Source organism: Neophocaena asiaeorientalis, unplaced genomic scaffold (genome assembly GCF_003031525.2).
Source record: "Neophocaena asiaeorientalis asiaeorientalis breed wild unplaced genomic scaffold, Neophocaena_asiaeorientalis_V1.1 scaffold166, whole genome shotgun sequence".
Classification (NCBI taxonomy): domain Eukaryota; kingdom Metazoa; phylum Chordata; class Mammalia; order Artiodactyla; family Phocoenidae; genus Neophocaena; species Neophocaena asiaeorientalis.
Window position 1 is genome coordinate 3,755,716 of NW_020174933.1, and position 16,805 is coordinate 3,772,520.

General features: G+C 47.1%; 1 protein-coding gene across 1 annotated transcript in view; it reads left to right on the forward strand.

Moving 5' to 3' along the window:
- The window catches only part of GNG4 (G protein subunit gamma 4), a 70,311-nt gene extending 55,758 nt beyond the window's left edge, over positions 1–14,553 (forward strand). The window contains exon 4 of the mRNA XM_024761431.1: positions 11,037–14,553. Within this exon, the coding sequence (XP_024617199.1) occupies positions 11,037–11,165 (129 nt within the window). The 3' untranslated portion in view covers positions 11,166–14,553. The remainder of the gene's footprint in view (positions 1–11,036) is intronic.
- Positions 14,554–16,805: the final 2,252 nt, after the last annotated feature.

Genomic DNA, 16,805 nt, shown 5'->3' on the forward strand with positions numbered 1-16,805 from the left:
TCTCAGAAAGCTCTGAGAACTGTTCCACCCTTTACAAGTCAAAGCAGAGTTATATGTTCTTTGAGACAGAGGGCTGTACATCAAATGATGGATTATTGACAGTTTGCATACTACGGATCTGCAGGTACAAAGTGGTGGGTCATGTGACCCCTTACAAGATCAAGAAGGTACGTAATCTTGTAAGGCGTTGTCTTGTTGATGCTAGGGGAATGTTGCACTTGATGGTTGCGAGGTATTTCTGTGGAAGGGGAGGTTTGCGTGATGCGTAAAGCACATACACAGTGCACAGTGTGGGGAGAGAGGCGGCCAAATGGCAGAGAAGATTTTTTATGTCTAAGTTTTTCTTGTCTTGCCATAAAATATGAATTTTATTTCACATAAGTTATATATAGGCCGTGTTACAGCATCATTAAATGATGTGCATCTGTGTGTACTGAGTGAAAAGCATATTGCAGAACAGCATGTAAGATTGTATGTACAAAGACGGAAAGTAAGATGTCTGCAAAGATGTTCACCAAAATGTTCCCTCCAATGGCAGGGTTTCCGTTGATTTTTATTTCCATCTTTCTACTTTTGGAGTAATTTTACAAACAAATAAGGATTTTTATTGTAATAAAGACAACAAAGTGTCACCACCACCACCACCACCGCCCCCGAGGACTCAATTATTCCCTCCTCTGAAGGGGGCGGGGGGGGGTGCCACGTGAGGTGACCACATAGTGCAGGAAACAGAAACAGGGACTCCTGCTCTTTCCACGCAGGATCTCACCACCGCACCATCAGCCTAAGCCACTTGTATTTCAAACCCAGGAGTGGTTTTTTTTTTTTTTTTTTTTTTTTACTACTGTCAGTCAAGTTAAACAGATTCAGTTATCTTCACGTGCATTGTTCATTTCGTGTACAGTCTCTGTCTTCCTCCCTATTCCTTAGGTATTAACAGCCAAATGCAAAATCTGACCATATTTTTAAGTAAACACACGGCACAGAAATCATAAATGATATTCCAAATTTTAGTGTGAGTTCACTTGGGATTGTCTTTGTACTAATGGTTCTCTCCAACAGCCTGGATAACCCAGAGCTGTTCGGTGGAGCCAAACGGTAAGTGTCCGGAAATTTGCCGACACAGCCCTTTCGGCATCAACGTTGTGACTCTTGCTTCACATTTGGTTGTTTATTTTAAAAATAAATTTATTTATTTATTTATTTTTGGCTGCGTTGGGTCTTCATTGCTGCACGCGAGCTTTCTCTAGTTGCGGCGACTACTCTTAGTTGTGGTGCGCGGGCTTCTCATTGCCGTGGCTTCTCTTGTTGCGGAGCACGGGCTCTAGGCACACGGGCTTCAGTAGTTGTGGCACACAGGCTCAATAGTTGTGGCTCGCGGGCTCTAGAGCGCAGGCTCAGTAGTTGTGGCGCACGGGCTTAGTTGCTCCGCAGCATGTGGGATCTTCCCGGGCCAGAGCTTGAACCCGTGTTCCCTGTGTTGGCCTGTGGGTTCTTAACCACTGCGCCACCAGGGAAGTCCCTCACACTAGTATTTGAGCCAGGGCTCTTTCCTCATAATTTTTCTAACAGCTATGTCTTTAACGCATATTATTCTTATGTTTTTCTAGCACTTCCTAAGAGGTGTGGCCGTGCTGCCAGTTTGTGAATTCTTTGGAAAGAGCAAAATGTGTTTTTTATGGTTTTATTTTTCCAGAAGATAAAACATGCACTATTAAGTTTCTGAAGCCAAAGCACAAAATTCTGAAGCCAAAGCCAGTAGTTGTTCAAACAAAAGAAAAGTGAGGCTCAAATATTATGGTATTCCCTGTGAACAAGTGAGAAAGAGCAGAATTGGGGAGGTCATCATGTTCTGATAGGTCATAGGTGGACGATTGAAAGGCTCTGGCGAGGGCTGCCCTGGTGGCGCAGTGGTTGAGAGTCCGCTCTGCCGATGCAGCGCACGTGGGTTCGTGCCCCGGTCCGGGAAGATCCCACATGCCGCGGAGTGGCTGGGCCCGTGAGCCATGGCCGCTGAGCCTGCGCATCCGGAGCCTGTGCTCCGCAACGGGAGAGGCCGCGGTAGTGAGAGGCCCGCGTACCAAAAAAAAAAAAAAAAAAGGATCTGGCGAAATCCAGGAAAGGGATGTAATTAAGATGATAGATGATATTAAGGTGGAAAGAATGGCATTTCTAAAAGAAAATAAATAATGTCACATGACCCGCCAAAAGTCTAGAGGCAGTGCTAATAGATTTTTCCTTTTCAATAGGTCTCATCTGCTTTCTCAATCCAGCTTCTGCTAGTTTAACAATTTAGGTTTAACCCTTTTGTTCATTTTCCCTTCCTCTGCCAGAAGCATTTATAATCCTCACCCAGACCTTTAGAAATTAAATGATTCAGATGATAACTTTCTACAATCAAATTTAGAAATAAAATCCAAAAAGGGGGATACGAATGAGCACTTCTAGAACAGGTATCAGATAAAAGGAAAGGAATCTTTGAATTAAATCAGAGAGTAGAATGTGAGAGTAGAACAAGGACATGAAGGATTTCCCTGGTGGCGCAGTGGTTAAGAATCCGCCTGCCAATGCAGGGGATACGGGTTCGAGCCCTGGTCCGTGAAGATCCCACATGCCGCGGAGCAGCTAAGCCCGTGTGCCACAACTACTGAGCCCACGTGCCACAGCTACTGAAGCCGGCGTGCCTAGAGCCCGTGCTCCGCAACAAGAGAAGCCACTGCAATGAGAAGCCCACGTGTAGCAACAAAAAGTAGCCCCTGCTCGACGCAACTAGAGAAAAGCCTGCGCGCAGCAATGAAGATGCAATGCAGCCAAAAATAAATTTATTTTTTTAAAAAAAAGAACGTGAAGAGTGCCTCCCACTTCAAGAGGACGTTTTGGGTGGAGGCACCACAGGCATCAAATTGCCATGATCATTTCTGAGAAATGACTTCATGTCTATGGCTCAAACACCCTTCCCACCCTACCAGAAAGTAGCCAAGTGAGTAATGAAATAATAACACACTGTATGTATAATAGCATCTGTTATTATATCATTTAGCCACAAACCACCAGGTATTGCTATTCCCGTTTACAGGAGTGGAAACTGAGTGCCCAGATGACACAGCTCAGCAGTGCTGAGTGCAGCTCTGTCAGGGACATTGCTTTTTGACTCACAACCCCATGCTTCCTCTCTAAGAGATGCTGTTGCTTTCTAGAATCCCTAGAGCTAGAACCCGCTTGTTATGTTCATCTTTCACCCCTACGCCAGCCCCAGAAACCTCTTCGGTGACTCACTAGTTTCTGTCACCAAATAAATTACTCTTGGCAAACTTGCAAAATGACTGAATTATGGCTTCCTTTGTGGTAAATTGAGATATATCAAAGCTAAGAGGTGGTCAGAGTCATACAGGACACATAGCAACCTGTTGGAAGTGTTTGGTTAAGTCAAGGTCCAGGGTAAACCTGGGTCAGTCATTCTACACAAGCTGAGAGCTTTGCAGTTCTGGTGGTGAAGACCATGTAATGACAAGCTCTCTTACACTTAGATTAACTTGGAGATACTAAAACTCTCTTTCAAGCATCTTAGAATTACCTCTTAATGTGTAATCAACTTTTGATGTGGAAAAAACCCTTTATGCTGGTGATAGGAAACAGCAGCTAATCCTCTCTATTCTGGACATTTGACTTTAGAATTCAGGGAGGAACTCTCTGTTATATTATTCATTTATTCACACGTATCTCCCAACCCCTCTGGTTTCCTCTGGGAATAACCTTACTCCCAACTAGATGCTATTTGTGGCCCAGCACCCAATGATTGAGAATTATCTGTATTGATCTGGGTCAATACAAAATAGTTGCTGGGAACCACTGGAAGCCAAATGTCTGCTATAACAGAATACCATAGACTAGGTAGCTTAAATAGCAGAAATTCGTTTTGCACAGCTCTGTAGGCAGGGTGTCAGCATGGTCAGGTTCTGGTGAGGGCTCTCTTCCTGACTTACAGATGGCCACCTTCTGGCTATGACCTCACATGGAAGGGAGAGAGAGAGAGAGAGAGATTCTCTCTCAGGTCTCTCATAAGGGCACTAATCCTGTTACCGACCAGGGTTCTTGGCCTCCTTAATCAATAGAAATTGATCAGAGGCCAGACAAGAAATTCAGGCAAGGCTTTATTGGGGGCCCTGCTGCAGCTGGGGGGTGGGGGTGAGAGCAAGTAACAGGTTCCCTTGCTTGCTTGCTTGCTTGCTCCCTGAGGCAGGGGGCGAGCTTGTTACTTACATGGGGTGAGGGTAGGGGCAGGTCCAGGGGTCGGGCTGGAGGGGCGGCTTAGGTGGTTTGCCCACCCCTTGGTGGTGCTGTGTGCAGGGGGCATGCGCAGTACCCTGCTTTTGCTCCTGACACCCTTTTTTCTGCTCCCGGCTCTGCAGAAGTGGCAGTTGGGTTTTGGGTCTTTTTGTATCTTTTAGTCCATAATTTTCCCCAACTGCACTTCGTATAGTTATTTTTAGTCCCTTATAGTTTCTCTGTTGCTTGGGGAGACGTTTGTCCAGGTGCAAACATTCAGCAAAGGGTCCCAGGTCCCAGGCCTGTCTCAGTCCCATTCATGAGGGTTCAACCCTCATGACCTAATTACCTACCAAAAGCCCCACCTCCAAATATCATCACATTGGAGACTTAGGCTTCAACGTGTGAATTTGGGGGGTGGTGGGAGGACAGACACATTCAGCCCATAGCGTAATAATTTGGAAGTATCTTGAGAATGCCCTTAAAAACTGGTATGTTGATCTCAAATACTCTCCAGCATTAGAAGAAAGAAAAAATTCACAAGGATTCACCCTGTAGTGTTAGCTCAGGACTTAGAGGTGAGGCATAAACCTGTGATGTCCTCAGGATCCCACTAGGGATAAATGGCGTATGATTTCTTCTGTTGGAGTGTGTGGTACCAAGTTTGACCTTGCGAAAGATACCATTGCACAATGCAGGCTGCAACCTGGCTGTGCTCTTGACTGTAATCCTGCTTTGTTTTCTTGGGGTGGAGGGAGGAACAGGCAGAGCCATCAAGGATGATTGTAATTGATTCCAAGTAGTATTGTTAAATGGAACAGAACTGCTGAGAAATAGGTGTGAGTCGCTCCACTTTAGATGCAAAGGGTAAATGCAGTGGGTGTCACAGCCAGAATAGTAATTATGTCATCTGCCTTGTCCAGGAATGTGATTTAGTAATTGCCACATTTTCTCCCCATCATTGAAGCTTGTAATTATAGTGCAACTAACGGGATTATGTGCTAACTTGGGCTGTTTCAATCACCTCTTTTATTCTGCAATGTAATGGTAAAATTCCACAGTTGTTCCCAGGCTGCTGATTCTTTTCAACATCTGTTATCTTGTAACTTCAGTACTAAGGAGAGGAGGCAAAAATTCTCTGGGCATTTCGTAACAGAGGCCTTTAGGCAGAGCAGACTTCAGGCTTGATGAGAAAGCATAAACAGTAAGGGAGTTTCACATTTCCAACCATAGTAAAATTTTCCCTTTGAAAGTGAATCGTCTGTTTTATGATTCAAAGATGGCAGATGTTTCTGGGATATGGTGAAGTCTGCAAGCCATATTTTATATGCACTGAAGGAAACTTTCAACCATAAAATCAATCTAGGGCTGATTAAGGAAACCCTCTCTTTCAATCTAAGGAGCAGATTTAGGTTAATTAATGCCTGGATACTAAACTGTGTGTTAGGATGTCACCTTTCATGTGGAAGGCTCATTAAGATGTTCATTACGGGACTTCCCTGGTGGCTCAGTGGTTAAGAATCCGCCTGCCAATGCAGGGGACACGGGTTCGAACCCTGGTCCGGGAAGATCCCACATACCGCGGAGCGACTAACCCCATGAGCCACAACTACTGACCCTGTGCTCTAGGGCCCGCGAGCCACAACTACTGAAGCCCGTGAGCCTAGAGCCCGTGCTGCGCATCAGGAGAAGCCACTGCAAGGAGAAGCCCGCGCACCGCAATGAAGAGTAGCCCTCGCTCGCCGCAACTAGAGAAAGCCCACGCACAGCAACGAAGACCCAATGCACTCAAAAATAAATAAATAATTTTTAAAAACCTATAAATATAAAAAAAAACTATAAAGGTGTTCATTACACGTGTGTATCTTTTCAGATCCCATTACAACAAACTTCAGGGGTTATCCAAGATATTTTGGCTATACAGGAATAAAGGGACCTTAGACACTGCATAAAATAAAGCTGATAGCGAAGGTGGAAAAAGGTGGAAAACTCCCTTTTGTTGTAAGATGACTTACACGCTCGTATACCATACTGTCCAATGTTCCCAATAATCTGAGTGCATCTAGGAAGCTAAAATTGCGTGGAGCTAACCCAGACCCACACATTTGGTCTTAAACTGGGCGCCAATTACTGGGCGCTAATACTGACTTGATTCCAATTTCATTCCTGTCGTACAGGTGCACGGATAGGACTCTGCAATCCAGAGGCATGCAGTTATAACTAAGCAAACACATCTGTGATCCTAAAATAACAACAACAACAAAAGGAGGCAATCTAAGAACAGCTTGTTTTCTTTAAAGAAAAATTGTGGCATCTCAAGTGCAGTGTCACCTTTGGAGGTGACAGAAAAATCCCTAAATTAGACCTGCTTGGAGCTAGCGAGGCCAGACATTAACAACATGGTTTTCAGGGCGTCGTAGACACGGGGCTGGGAGGGGAGCAAATACACACCTGTGAGACCGGAAGGAGGCCCAGCCCCATCTCGCCTCCGCGGGCGTCCCCCCACGCCCCATTTTTTTGAACCCTCTCCTCCCATGTCCTGGCCTGATGGTTGGCGATGCAGCGCCCCCTCGCGGTTGCTCCCGGGAAATTACACTCGTCAAATCCACCCACGATGGATGGATCTGAACATGTAAACTGATCAAGGGGAAGGAAGCTGTAATGTTGGGATTGGTTGTTAGCAAGCCAGCTTCGGACCAGATAGATCGTGTTGTTAATAGGTAAACTGAGGCGCACTAAAATTTTTGAAGAGTTTATTTAGGCATACGTGGCGTCGAATCCGGCAACGCCAAACCAAAGGTAGTTAGCCGTCCACCGACAGGCATAGGGCAAGGTGTTTATAGAGAAGATGCTGAAGCAAAGCAGCTATTAGGTATAGCTTAAGCGGTTGTCTCAGGTGGGAAGACCTACCTGGCTGTTTGTGATTGGTCTTAAGTTTCACTTTCTCACATTCTAAGGCTTCTTGGTTTTGGTTAGTTTACGAAGGCTACTAAGGAATTAGAGCCAACTCAGTGTAATAGCGTCCTTGTTTAATTCTCTAACAGCGTGTAATGTAGGTCACAGCCTAGAGGGAGGAGTCTCAGGGTGACATTGGCAGCGTCCATCCAGTCACTCCCCAGAGCACCGGGAGAGAAGAAAGCCAGTCCCAGCTGAGGACACTCACCTGTTAGGGTTTCCTTGGCAAGACTGTCCCTGGATTAAACAAATGACCTAAGAAACTTTAGTTGAAAGACTCTTTTCCTACTGGTCACGTGAGTTCCCAGGTAGCTGGTCTACAAGGAGAGTGTGGTGGCCCAGCAGACGAGAACTTTCCAGGCCACCTTACAGTTAAAGTTTTCATAAGCAGTTGACCAGGCAGCTGCTGCAGCATTTAGCTTCTGGGGCCAGACTGCTTAGCTTCAAGTTCTGGTCCTCTCTCTTACTAGTTGTATGACCTTGGGCAAGTTTCTTAACTTTCCTGCATCAGTTTCCTCGTCTGTAAAGTGGCTTTAAGAATAGTACTTAGGGCTTCCCTGGTGGCGCAGTGGTTGAGAGTCCGCCTGCCGATGCAGGGGACACGGGTTCGTGCCCCGGTCCGGGAAGATCCCACATGCCGTGGAGCAGCTGGGCCCATGAGCCACGGCCGCTGAGCCTGCGTGTCCGGAGCCTGTGCTCCACAACGGGAGAGGCCACAACAGTGAAAGGCCCGCGTACCGCAAAAAAAAAAAACAAAAACAAAAACAAAGAATAGTACTTAGAAGAATTAAATGAGGTCATACATAGGATGGTGCATTTAGCACAGGGCCTGGCACATAATAAGCACTCAGTAAATGTTAGCTATTGTTCTTATTAATGGTTTTATACAGCTGTCTCTTGAACTTGTTTAATATGGATCTGCCACAGGAGATGAGCCATTCTTGGCATGCCAGAAAATCGTGTTTCTGGGTTCATGTGGCTGGGACCAGCCTCTGGATAAAGGAGGCAGGTTGACCAAGGTAACTGCCCCTGTGTGGAAGTGGATGGGGTATTCAGACGCCCCTGTCTCCCTGCCCTTGTTCATGGCCCTGCAGTGGTGTGCAGCTATTCTCCTGTGATGTTTTAGCACATACTGATTATTCTAGTGACTTTATAATTTTTTAGCTCTTCTCAGTTAGATCTTTAGAGGACAAAAATCCTGCCTTATTTTTTCCCCTGTGCCCTCTCAATTAGCTAAAAGATGGACACTCAGTAAATACTTCCCAGATGAGATGATAAAGTTTATAGAGAATTCAGAACAAATGGAAGCATGTCCCAAAAAATGAAATTGATGGGGAAAATGAAAACTGGAGAGGGGATGTTAAGACATTCTTAAATGAACCATCTGGAAGAGCCCACTGAAGTCAGAGCTAAGAGGACAGGTGGCTGTTAGGGGAAGAAAGTCCCAAGACTGCCGCCCTCTTGTGTGTGGGGGCCTGGGCAGCAGTGTAGACCAGTTCGTAGTGGTTGCCAGAGAAGCCACTGGATGACTTCCGTGGTCACCCTAACAAGGTGGCCACGGAGAAGGCCCCATGCCTCTCTGGGCCCTGGGAGAAGCCTGGAATGGAGAGTAGGGGGTCGTGACTAAGGCAGTCAGGGGAGAGCACTTGGCTTTGGATCAGAAGGTCGAAGTCAGCGTGCTGTGTGCCGAGCGCCGTCTCTCAGTGCCATGCCCACGCGCTCACTCTGTGATTCTGGTTCTCTTGTGTGTCCATCACAGCTTTGTGGGCTTCGGAGTCAGCTTCCCTGCTCATGTGCTCTAGTCCCTTGTGATGGCTTCACAGGCCCCCTGCAGGCCTATATTTGTGGCCTCACCTGGGAGATTCCTGTATGTGTGTCCTGTAAATCACTGCAAACTTCATTCTCATTCAACCCAACATCCATTTATTTAGGATCTAAAATATTGCCGTGGTGCTATTAGAGCTCAAATTATAGACTGTTTAGAGTAAACAGGATCTTGGAGATTTCGAACTCACCCAGTCTGACAAATGAAGAAACTAAAGCTCAGAGAGTTTGAGTTACTTACCCAAGGTCACACAGGCATCTTGGGGGCAGAGATGAATGGGGAAGCCTGATGCTCCATTCCACACTCCCAACAAATGTAGACTTTGTCAGGATTTAGGTTGACTCATCGGCTCAACTTTTAGTTGTTTCATTCAAAGGAAAAATTCATTACATATCTCTACTGGAATTCTTTGTAGGATTCCAGGCACTGCTAAAATAGGTAGGTCTGGGCTGGAAATCAGAAGAAGAATTTCTGTAAAATTTTGGAAGATGGGCCAGTTTTTAAAACCTGATGGAAGGTGTATGGCTTGTACATACTGGGGCTTTCAAACATTTTTCATTCACTTGTGGAGTGTTTTTTCATTCTGGAGAAGATTTAGACATTGAATGTACAAAAAGGATTAACTTTGCCTGCTATATACTTACCCTGGCCTGTAGCCTCTAATAAGCACAAGCTAATGGGGCAGGATGTTAATTCACAGACCACTCATTTGCCAGACACATGACACAGACCACGGGCAAAATGAGCTTCCTCTTGGCGAATCCTTCTCGGCACCTGGCCTTCTCCCAGCAACTCCTCCCCTGGAACTCCTGGAGTTGAGCTGGGGGATAGTTTGATCCACAGTTGCCAGGTGTCAGGAGGCTTCAGATAAGCCTGGAAGGAAAATGGAAAGGGTGTTCTGGTCAGGAGCAACTGTCACCTCAGGGGAGTGGCCATTCCAAGTTCAACATGTGCTTATATGTGCATTCTGTATAATGTGCTTATGATCTGTGTTCTGTCGAGGAGGAATAAGTGGCTGTGTTGGTCACGAGAGTGGATTGCAATAAAACAATGATAATAATAACTACAGTCACACTGGCTTGGCTTGAGCCAGCACTCGGCTTTATCCTGCTGGAAATGGTTTTGCAGAGTAATGGTGGGGCTCCTGGCCTGGAGCTTCCACTTATCCCTCAGTTGAGAGGACGACGAGGCTGTCTGGACCTTTCTGCTGGCCCCTCATTCCTCTCTCGCTATTGATCTACTCTACCACCAGGCGATATCTCTTTGTGTTACCTAGCCTACGCTTGTACTGCTTGATGCACAGCAGGCCAATAGATAGAGAGATGAGGTGTTGGGACATGGAAGGTGACTTTATTCAGAAAGCCAGCAGACCAAGAAGATGGTGGACTACTGTCCCAAAGAACCATCTTCCCTGGAGTGAGAATTCAGGCTTCTTTTATACTAAAGGGGCAGGGGGTGTGGCTGGTTGTTGCAGACTTCTTCATGTAGGAATCTTTTGTTTTTGCACCTGTCCCCATAGGGCAGGTCACGGTGTTCCTTTAAACCTCCAACAAGGCAACTGTTGTCCTCTGTTCTGCAACTTTTTATCTCTATATGAATGGAAAGGTGTTTTACCTTTAAAGGTCAGAGCTTTGAGAATAGGCACTCCTCTGTATTTCAGGCTACAGGCAACATTCTTTACAGAAGGTGCAGAGCCAGCATGACTAAGCACAGGAAACAGAGCACAAGGGTTAGAGCTAAAGGAACAGATCCCATATGGAGTCATGTTTGTTCTTCTCTGTCACATTTCCTTGGAAGCATGTTTCAAAACCTGTCTCCTCTGGGTTTGCACAAGTCCACTCTCCAGACCACGGAATGGCCTTGTCGTTGGTGGTGCACACGACACAGCCTGTCCTTGCGCTTGTCCACTCTCCAGATGGACGCCTCTGCCTCGGACCCACCGTGAACCAGCCTCTAACCCTGCACCTGTGCTGTGTCCCCCTGCCCCCAGGTCTCCCAGGCAGCAGCGGACCTCCTGGCGTACTGTGAAGCTCACGTGCGGGAGGACCCTCTCATCATTCCAGTGCCTGCGTCAGAAAACCCCTTCCGAGAGAAGAAGTTCTTTTGTACCATCCTCTGACTCCGTTTGCTATGAAAACGTCTCCTTTCCGGTCCGTAAAATCCCTTGTAGAGACCACGCATGCTCATAGCTTTAGGGAGCTCTGCCCACCCCCACCCCCGCCCAACCAGGATTGCCCAGGCCTGTCTCCTCTTTTCACTGGTTTTCTTCACTGCATTCTATTTCACTTTTTCTTTTCATTTTCATGTTATTTTCATTATTAGAAAATGAAGTAGACATTTTTGTAGCCAAATAACAAATGTGCCAAGTAAAACTAAGTATGGGTTTAAGGGCTTAAATTTTTTTTAACATCAATTCCCAAGTTTACATTGGTCAAGTGTATACATTTCGGTGGATAATTTATTGAGAAGAGAAAACAGTCCCCCATTCGTGATCATTCAGTGTCAAATCAGATCATTCTGACCAACTGAAGTATATGGGTAACGTTTCCATCTCTCTTCCTGGAGAGTGCAGTTCTGCAAGTTCTCTATTTCCTGCTTTTCTATCATCCTATTTAAAGAAGAAATAACCTGCATCATCGGATGGTTTTCTAAACGTGGGTCATCCTGGGGCCTTGTGGCCCAGCCCCTGATGGAGGGTCCAGACCCCTGTTTCCCACTGATTGTCATTGATCCCTTTGGAGGTGGTCCTTCTACAAATGTAGGTGTTGGGTGGATACTGGAGTGAGCTTAACTGTAAATGTCACACCATTACCTCTGTTTATGTGCGCCAGCCAGGCGGGCCAGGGGCACACGTCTTCTCTCCAAATGCCACCTTATGCTGCTCCCTCCTATTCTGCCTCCTGCTCTGCATGGGCTGCATTAATAAGGGCCTGTTCTGGGGACTTCCCTGGCAGTCCAGAGGTTAGGACCCAGTGTTTCCACTGCAGGGGGCCCGGGTTCGATCCCTGGTTGGGGAACTAAGATCCCACAAGTTGTGTGGCATGGCCAAAAAAATATAACAATAAAAATAAGGGCCTTTTCTGGGCACAGCACTGGGTCGTGTGGGGGTTTCACCAGGGTAGCCCCTGCCCCAGAGGAGTGAGTGAGAGGCAGCAGCTCACCACGTAGCATCCACTGATCAGAGCATTCACACGTATCCACTTATTTAATCCTCCAACAATAAATAAATGCCGTGAGAGTCTGTTCTAAAGAGGGGGAAACTGAGGCACAAAAAGACCATGTAGTTTCCCCGAGGTTGTAGATAGTGAGCCAGAAGACTGGGACCTGAGCCCCTGAGCTCCACTGCCTTCCAGGCCTACCTGTTTGCAGGCAGGTAGGTAGACCTGCAGACAACCCGAGCCACATGCCACAAAGCAGCGTTGCTGGGGTCCGCTCAGCAGCACACGTCTCTTCCCATCTCCGCCAGGAGCAGGCGTGTTGGGCCCGTATCCTGGCAGCTCATGGAAGATGAAACGTGGCTGCTGCCATGGAAGGCTAGGTGGCTCTCGATTTTTCTGAGACAAACTTGCAAGCCCCACCTGAAACAAACTCCTACCACCCTGGATGAAGGAAGGGAATAAACCACAGGGGCAGAGAGCATTCTGTCCAAGTATGTCCTGTTCCGTTTGTTTGGAAACTGTCTCCCTTCCTGGCCCTGGCAGTGGCTTCACTGTAGGGCAAGCCATTGTGTGCCTGGAACCTGCAAACTGGGGATAATGGTAGTTACTCCTCCTGCCTTTCTGTCTAGGACAGAGGGAGGTGCTACATAGATGAAAGCTCTGATTATCATTTAAAACAAATGTGCTAAATGCCAGGCTGTAGTATAGGGAAGAACGCATGACTTCAAAGATCCATGGTTCAGTTGGAGGAATCATGTAAAACCGCCTACAAAGAGGCAAATGTAATTTTCAGATCAGTTAATGACTTGCTACCCTCATAAATGGTTTTAGTACATTTTTATTCTTTGTTTCTTTTGTTGAAACCCATTCTTTGTTTCATGAAAGCTCCCTGGTAATAACACTGTTGTTAGGAAGCTGTGTGCTTAAACTATGGCAGGATTGTATGCTGTCTGTGATAATAGGACGTCCAGTCCTCCTTTATTTTGGTTTATGACCAGGACCTGTTTATTCTGTGGTCCACAGTCTTCACCAAACTTTCTCCCCTTTGTTTTCACTTCCAACATCCCTCCGTATTCTGCCTCCACTTTTTCCCTCTTTTTCCTTCTCCTCCTCTCTTCCTTGCATCCCTCCATGAGATGCCTTTTGTCCTTTTACTACACCTTTTCCTTCCAAACCTATGGCGTTTTGTGTGGCTTGCCCCTTTTAACGTATCCCTGAACTCATTGCTGCCCTTAAAGGCAAGTTCGTGAACATGCACTGTGAGACACGCAAACATGTGGATGAGCCCCTCCCCCCCAGCAATCGCCGGGAGCTGATGAAGCTGCCTGTAGCGGGCAGTCGTCATATGGTGTTTCTAGCTTGGCTGTCCAGCACCTGACCCCTTTCCTAAAGGGGGAAATCATGAAATCACCCCTATGTATAAATGTAGGGATGCAGTGCCCCCAGCACAGTGGATGCCGAAGTGGGGAGGTCTTCTCTGTCTCTCAGGTGCATCCCCTTTTCCAGCACCAGACCGGCCAGTGACCCAGGGTGAACTCCTTGGACTCCCATGCTTGGGATTGTGAGCTTGGTGCAAGTGACACAGAAATTAAGGGGTGCTGAGATTCGTTTCATGGGAGCTGTGGTGGTCCAGGGGTGGCAGTGGTCCAGCAGGGGAAGTGTCTAGGATTGGCAGGCTGTAGGGGTGGCGTGGTACTAGTGTCCAGGGATGGCAGAGCGCTGAGCAGACCGTTTCTGCTTCATTTCTTGGTCCCCACCCATCTTCCCAGGTCTCCTTTCTAGCTTTCTGTCAATTCTGTGAGCCGCCAAGCTCCGTCCAATAAATTCCTCATTCTTCTGTGAAATAGCTTGGGTTGAATGTACATATCATATGACCTAAAAACTCCACTCCTCTACCCAACAGAAATGTGTACGTATATTCACCAAAAGAAATGTACTAGAATGTTCACAGAAGCACTGTTCATAATAACCCCGAACTGGAAAGTACCCAGATGCCCATGTTGAATGGGTAAATTATGGTATATTTGCACAGTGAAGTCCTACACAGCAAGGAGAAGGGGTGCTCCTGCAGCCACCCGCACGGCACCACGTAAGTCTCATGAGAGGAGCCAAGTTCGTACTGTATGGTTCCATTTATATCAAGTGTCAAAGCCGGCAAAGTTCACTTCTGCTGTTGCAAGTAGGGATATGAGTTACTCTTGGGGGGATGGTAACCAGACGGGCACAAGGGAGATTCTCGGACCTTCTGTTCCTTGATCGGGTTGCTGGTCACCTGGGCGTATCTAGTTTGTGAAAATTCTTCGAGCTGTACACTTGTGGTTTGTGCCCTTTTCTGTATGGATGTTGTACTTCAATAAAAAGTTGGTTTTGTGCCTAGCAATGGAGAATCCTATGGTTATTGTTTTTCCTTTTTTGGGGGGGGCACTTTGCTCAACTTTTTACTCCTGTTTAGGTATAACATCATTAGTGGGCCATTTAAGTGTATTTAACAACATTCTGAAATACAAAATACTTGTAATCCACAGCTCTCTGGACAGAGAATAGCTCTCAGCACAACGCAGACGGTTGCCCATGAATGGGGCATGTGAGTGCCGTGCGTGGGATCTGTATCTTTGGGGAGAACAGTGAGAAATCCTCCTGGGATTTCCCACTCGGCTCAGCCTCTGTCAATGAGGCCGGTGACCTACCCTGAGCCTCTCCTGCCTTCCGACCACTGGAATGAATGGCCGGCCACAAAAACCTATTATCAGACACCACCTCTGGGGGAAGGAGCTGCTACAGGCACCAACTGGCTTTGTGATGATGCATCTTCTGAATGCAACCCGGTCTCCCAAATACACTGAAGCAAACATGGCTCCCTCAACTCTGCTCCCACCTACGGGGGCACTGGGCCCCCTTCCAAACTTCTGACTGAGTCCGAGGTCCCCCAGGGCTGTCTCCTTGGCTCTCAGCTCCCAGGTGGCCTCAGCATTCTCCTTCTTGCAGTTCTGAAACGTTGAATCCCAGGGTGATCACAGAGTGGCTTCATGCTGGGACTCCTGCTACATGAATCCCCAGCTCTTACCTTTGATTCCGAGCGCCAGGCCCACAGAACTCAACAGTGAGTCTGAATTGTCAGCAGCCTCCCTCCAAGGGAGCCGTGGGAGGGGAGCAAAGCAAAGGTCAGAAGGAATTTTGTTCTGATGACTGTTCCAATTTGACGTGAAACTAATGATAACTAGTGTTTGGGGAATTGCCTGGAGGTCCAGTGGTTAGGACTCAGCACCGTCACTGGTGTGGCCCTGCTTCAATCCCTGGTCAGGGAACTAAGATCCCACAAGATGAGCAGCAAGGCCAAAACAACAACAACAAAAACACAAAACAACTAGTGTTTTGACCTGAGAAGAACATGGTTGTCATAGATTAGACAGAACTGACCTACACCTCCATCTCCTTCACCCCTTCAGGGTGGCAAGAAGACACCAGGTTTTACGGAGGACCCAAACGAAGCTCTCCACCCCGCCCCATGCTTCAGCTCCATCTCTTGGGGGCACGCCACTCTGCCCTCCCTGGGACACACAGCCAGAGCAGCAAGGGTGGAGGACAAGCTGGCTGTCTGCACAGTTTCAGTGTTTCTGGAGGTATGTGTGGATGAGCTGGTGATAACTCCCACTGGTCAACACCTGACAACCCATCCAGTTTCTAATAAAACGCTTACACTTGATTCTGCATTAGCTGTAAATAAGTTACTGACTTGTAAGATGTTCAGGCCCGTGCATGGTAGTTAACGAAATGCTGGAGTTATTGTGACCACTTACCTTTAAAATGGATAAACAACAAGGTCCTACTGGATAGCACAGGGAACTGTACTTCAGTAGCCTATGATAAACCATAATGGAAAAGAATATGAAAAAGAAGGTACATATATGTATAACTGAGTCACTTTGCTGTACAGCAGAAAGTAACACAACATTGCAAATCAAATATACTTCAATAAAATAAATTTAAAGAAAAAAGAGATTTCCCCAGTGACACAGAGTGGCCTCCGAGGCCCTGCCAGCTCTGGCCCTACTTCTCACCAGAGTCACTTTCACACCTCACTCCCCGCAAAACCCTGTGCTCCATCCACACTGGCCGTTATTCAAGCGTACCTCACTAGCCCTGTTCCCTGCTGCCACAGGATCTTTGCATCTGCTGCTTCCTTGGCCTAGCACGTTCCTCATTCCTCTCTTGGCCAGGTCGACTTATTTTTCAGATCTCAACTCCGAAGGTGCAAGCCTTCCCTGAACTCTCTGACCAAGTCAAATCTGTTTATACAGTCCTTCCTGTGCTGTGAAGCCATCTGTCATTGCTGCGGTTTTACACGTGTACAAGTGATCGCTCAGTGCCCATCTGCCTCCCTGACTATGCTGTCGACGCCATGAGGGCAGAGGTTTTTATCCCCGGCACCTAACATATCACCTGGCACATGACGGGCACCCGATAAGTATTATCCCAATGAATGAGTGCAAGTCACTACCAGTCCCCTTTGTGACCCTGAGCGCTTCTCCTTAGAGGTTCTCATAAGCTGCAAACCAGTGCAGATGAGCCCTCAGAAAACGCTGAAATAGTAACTAAGGGAA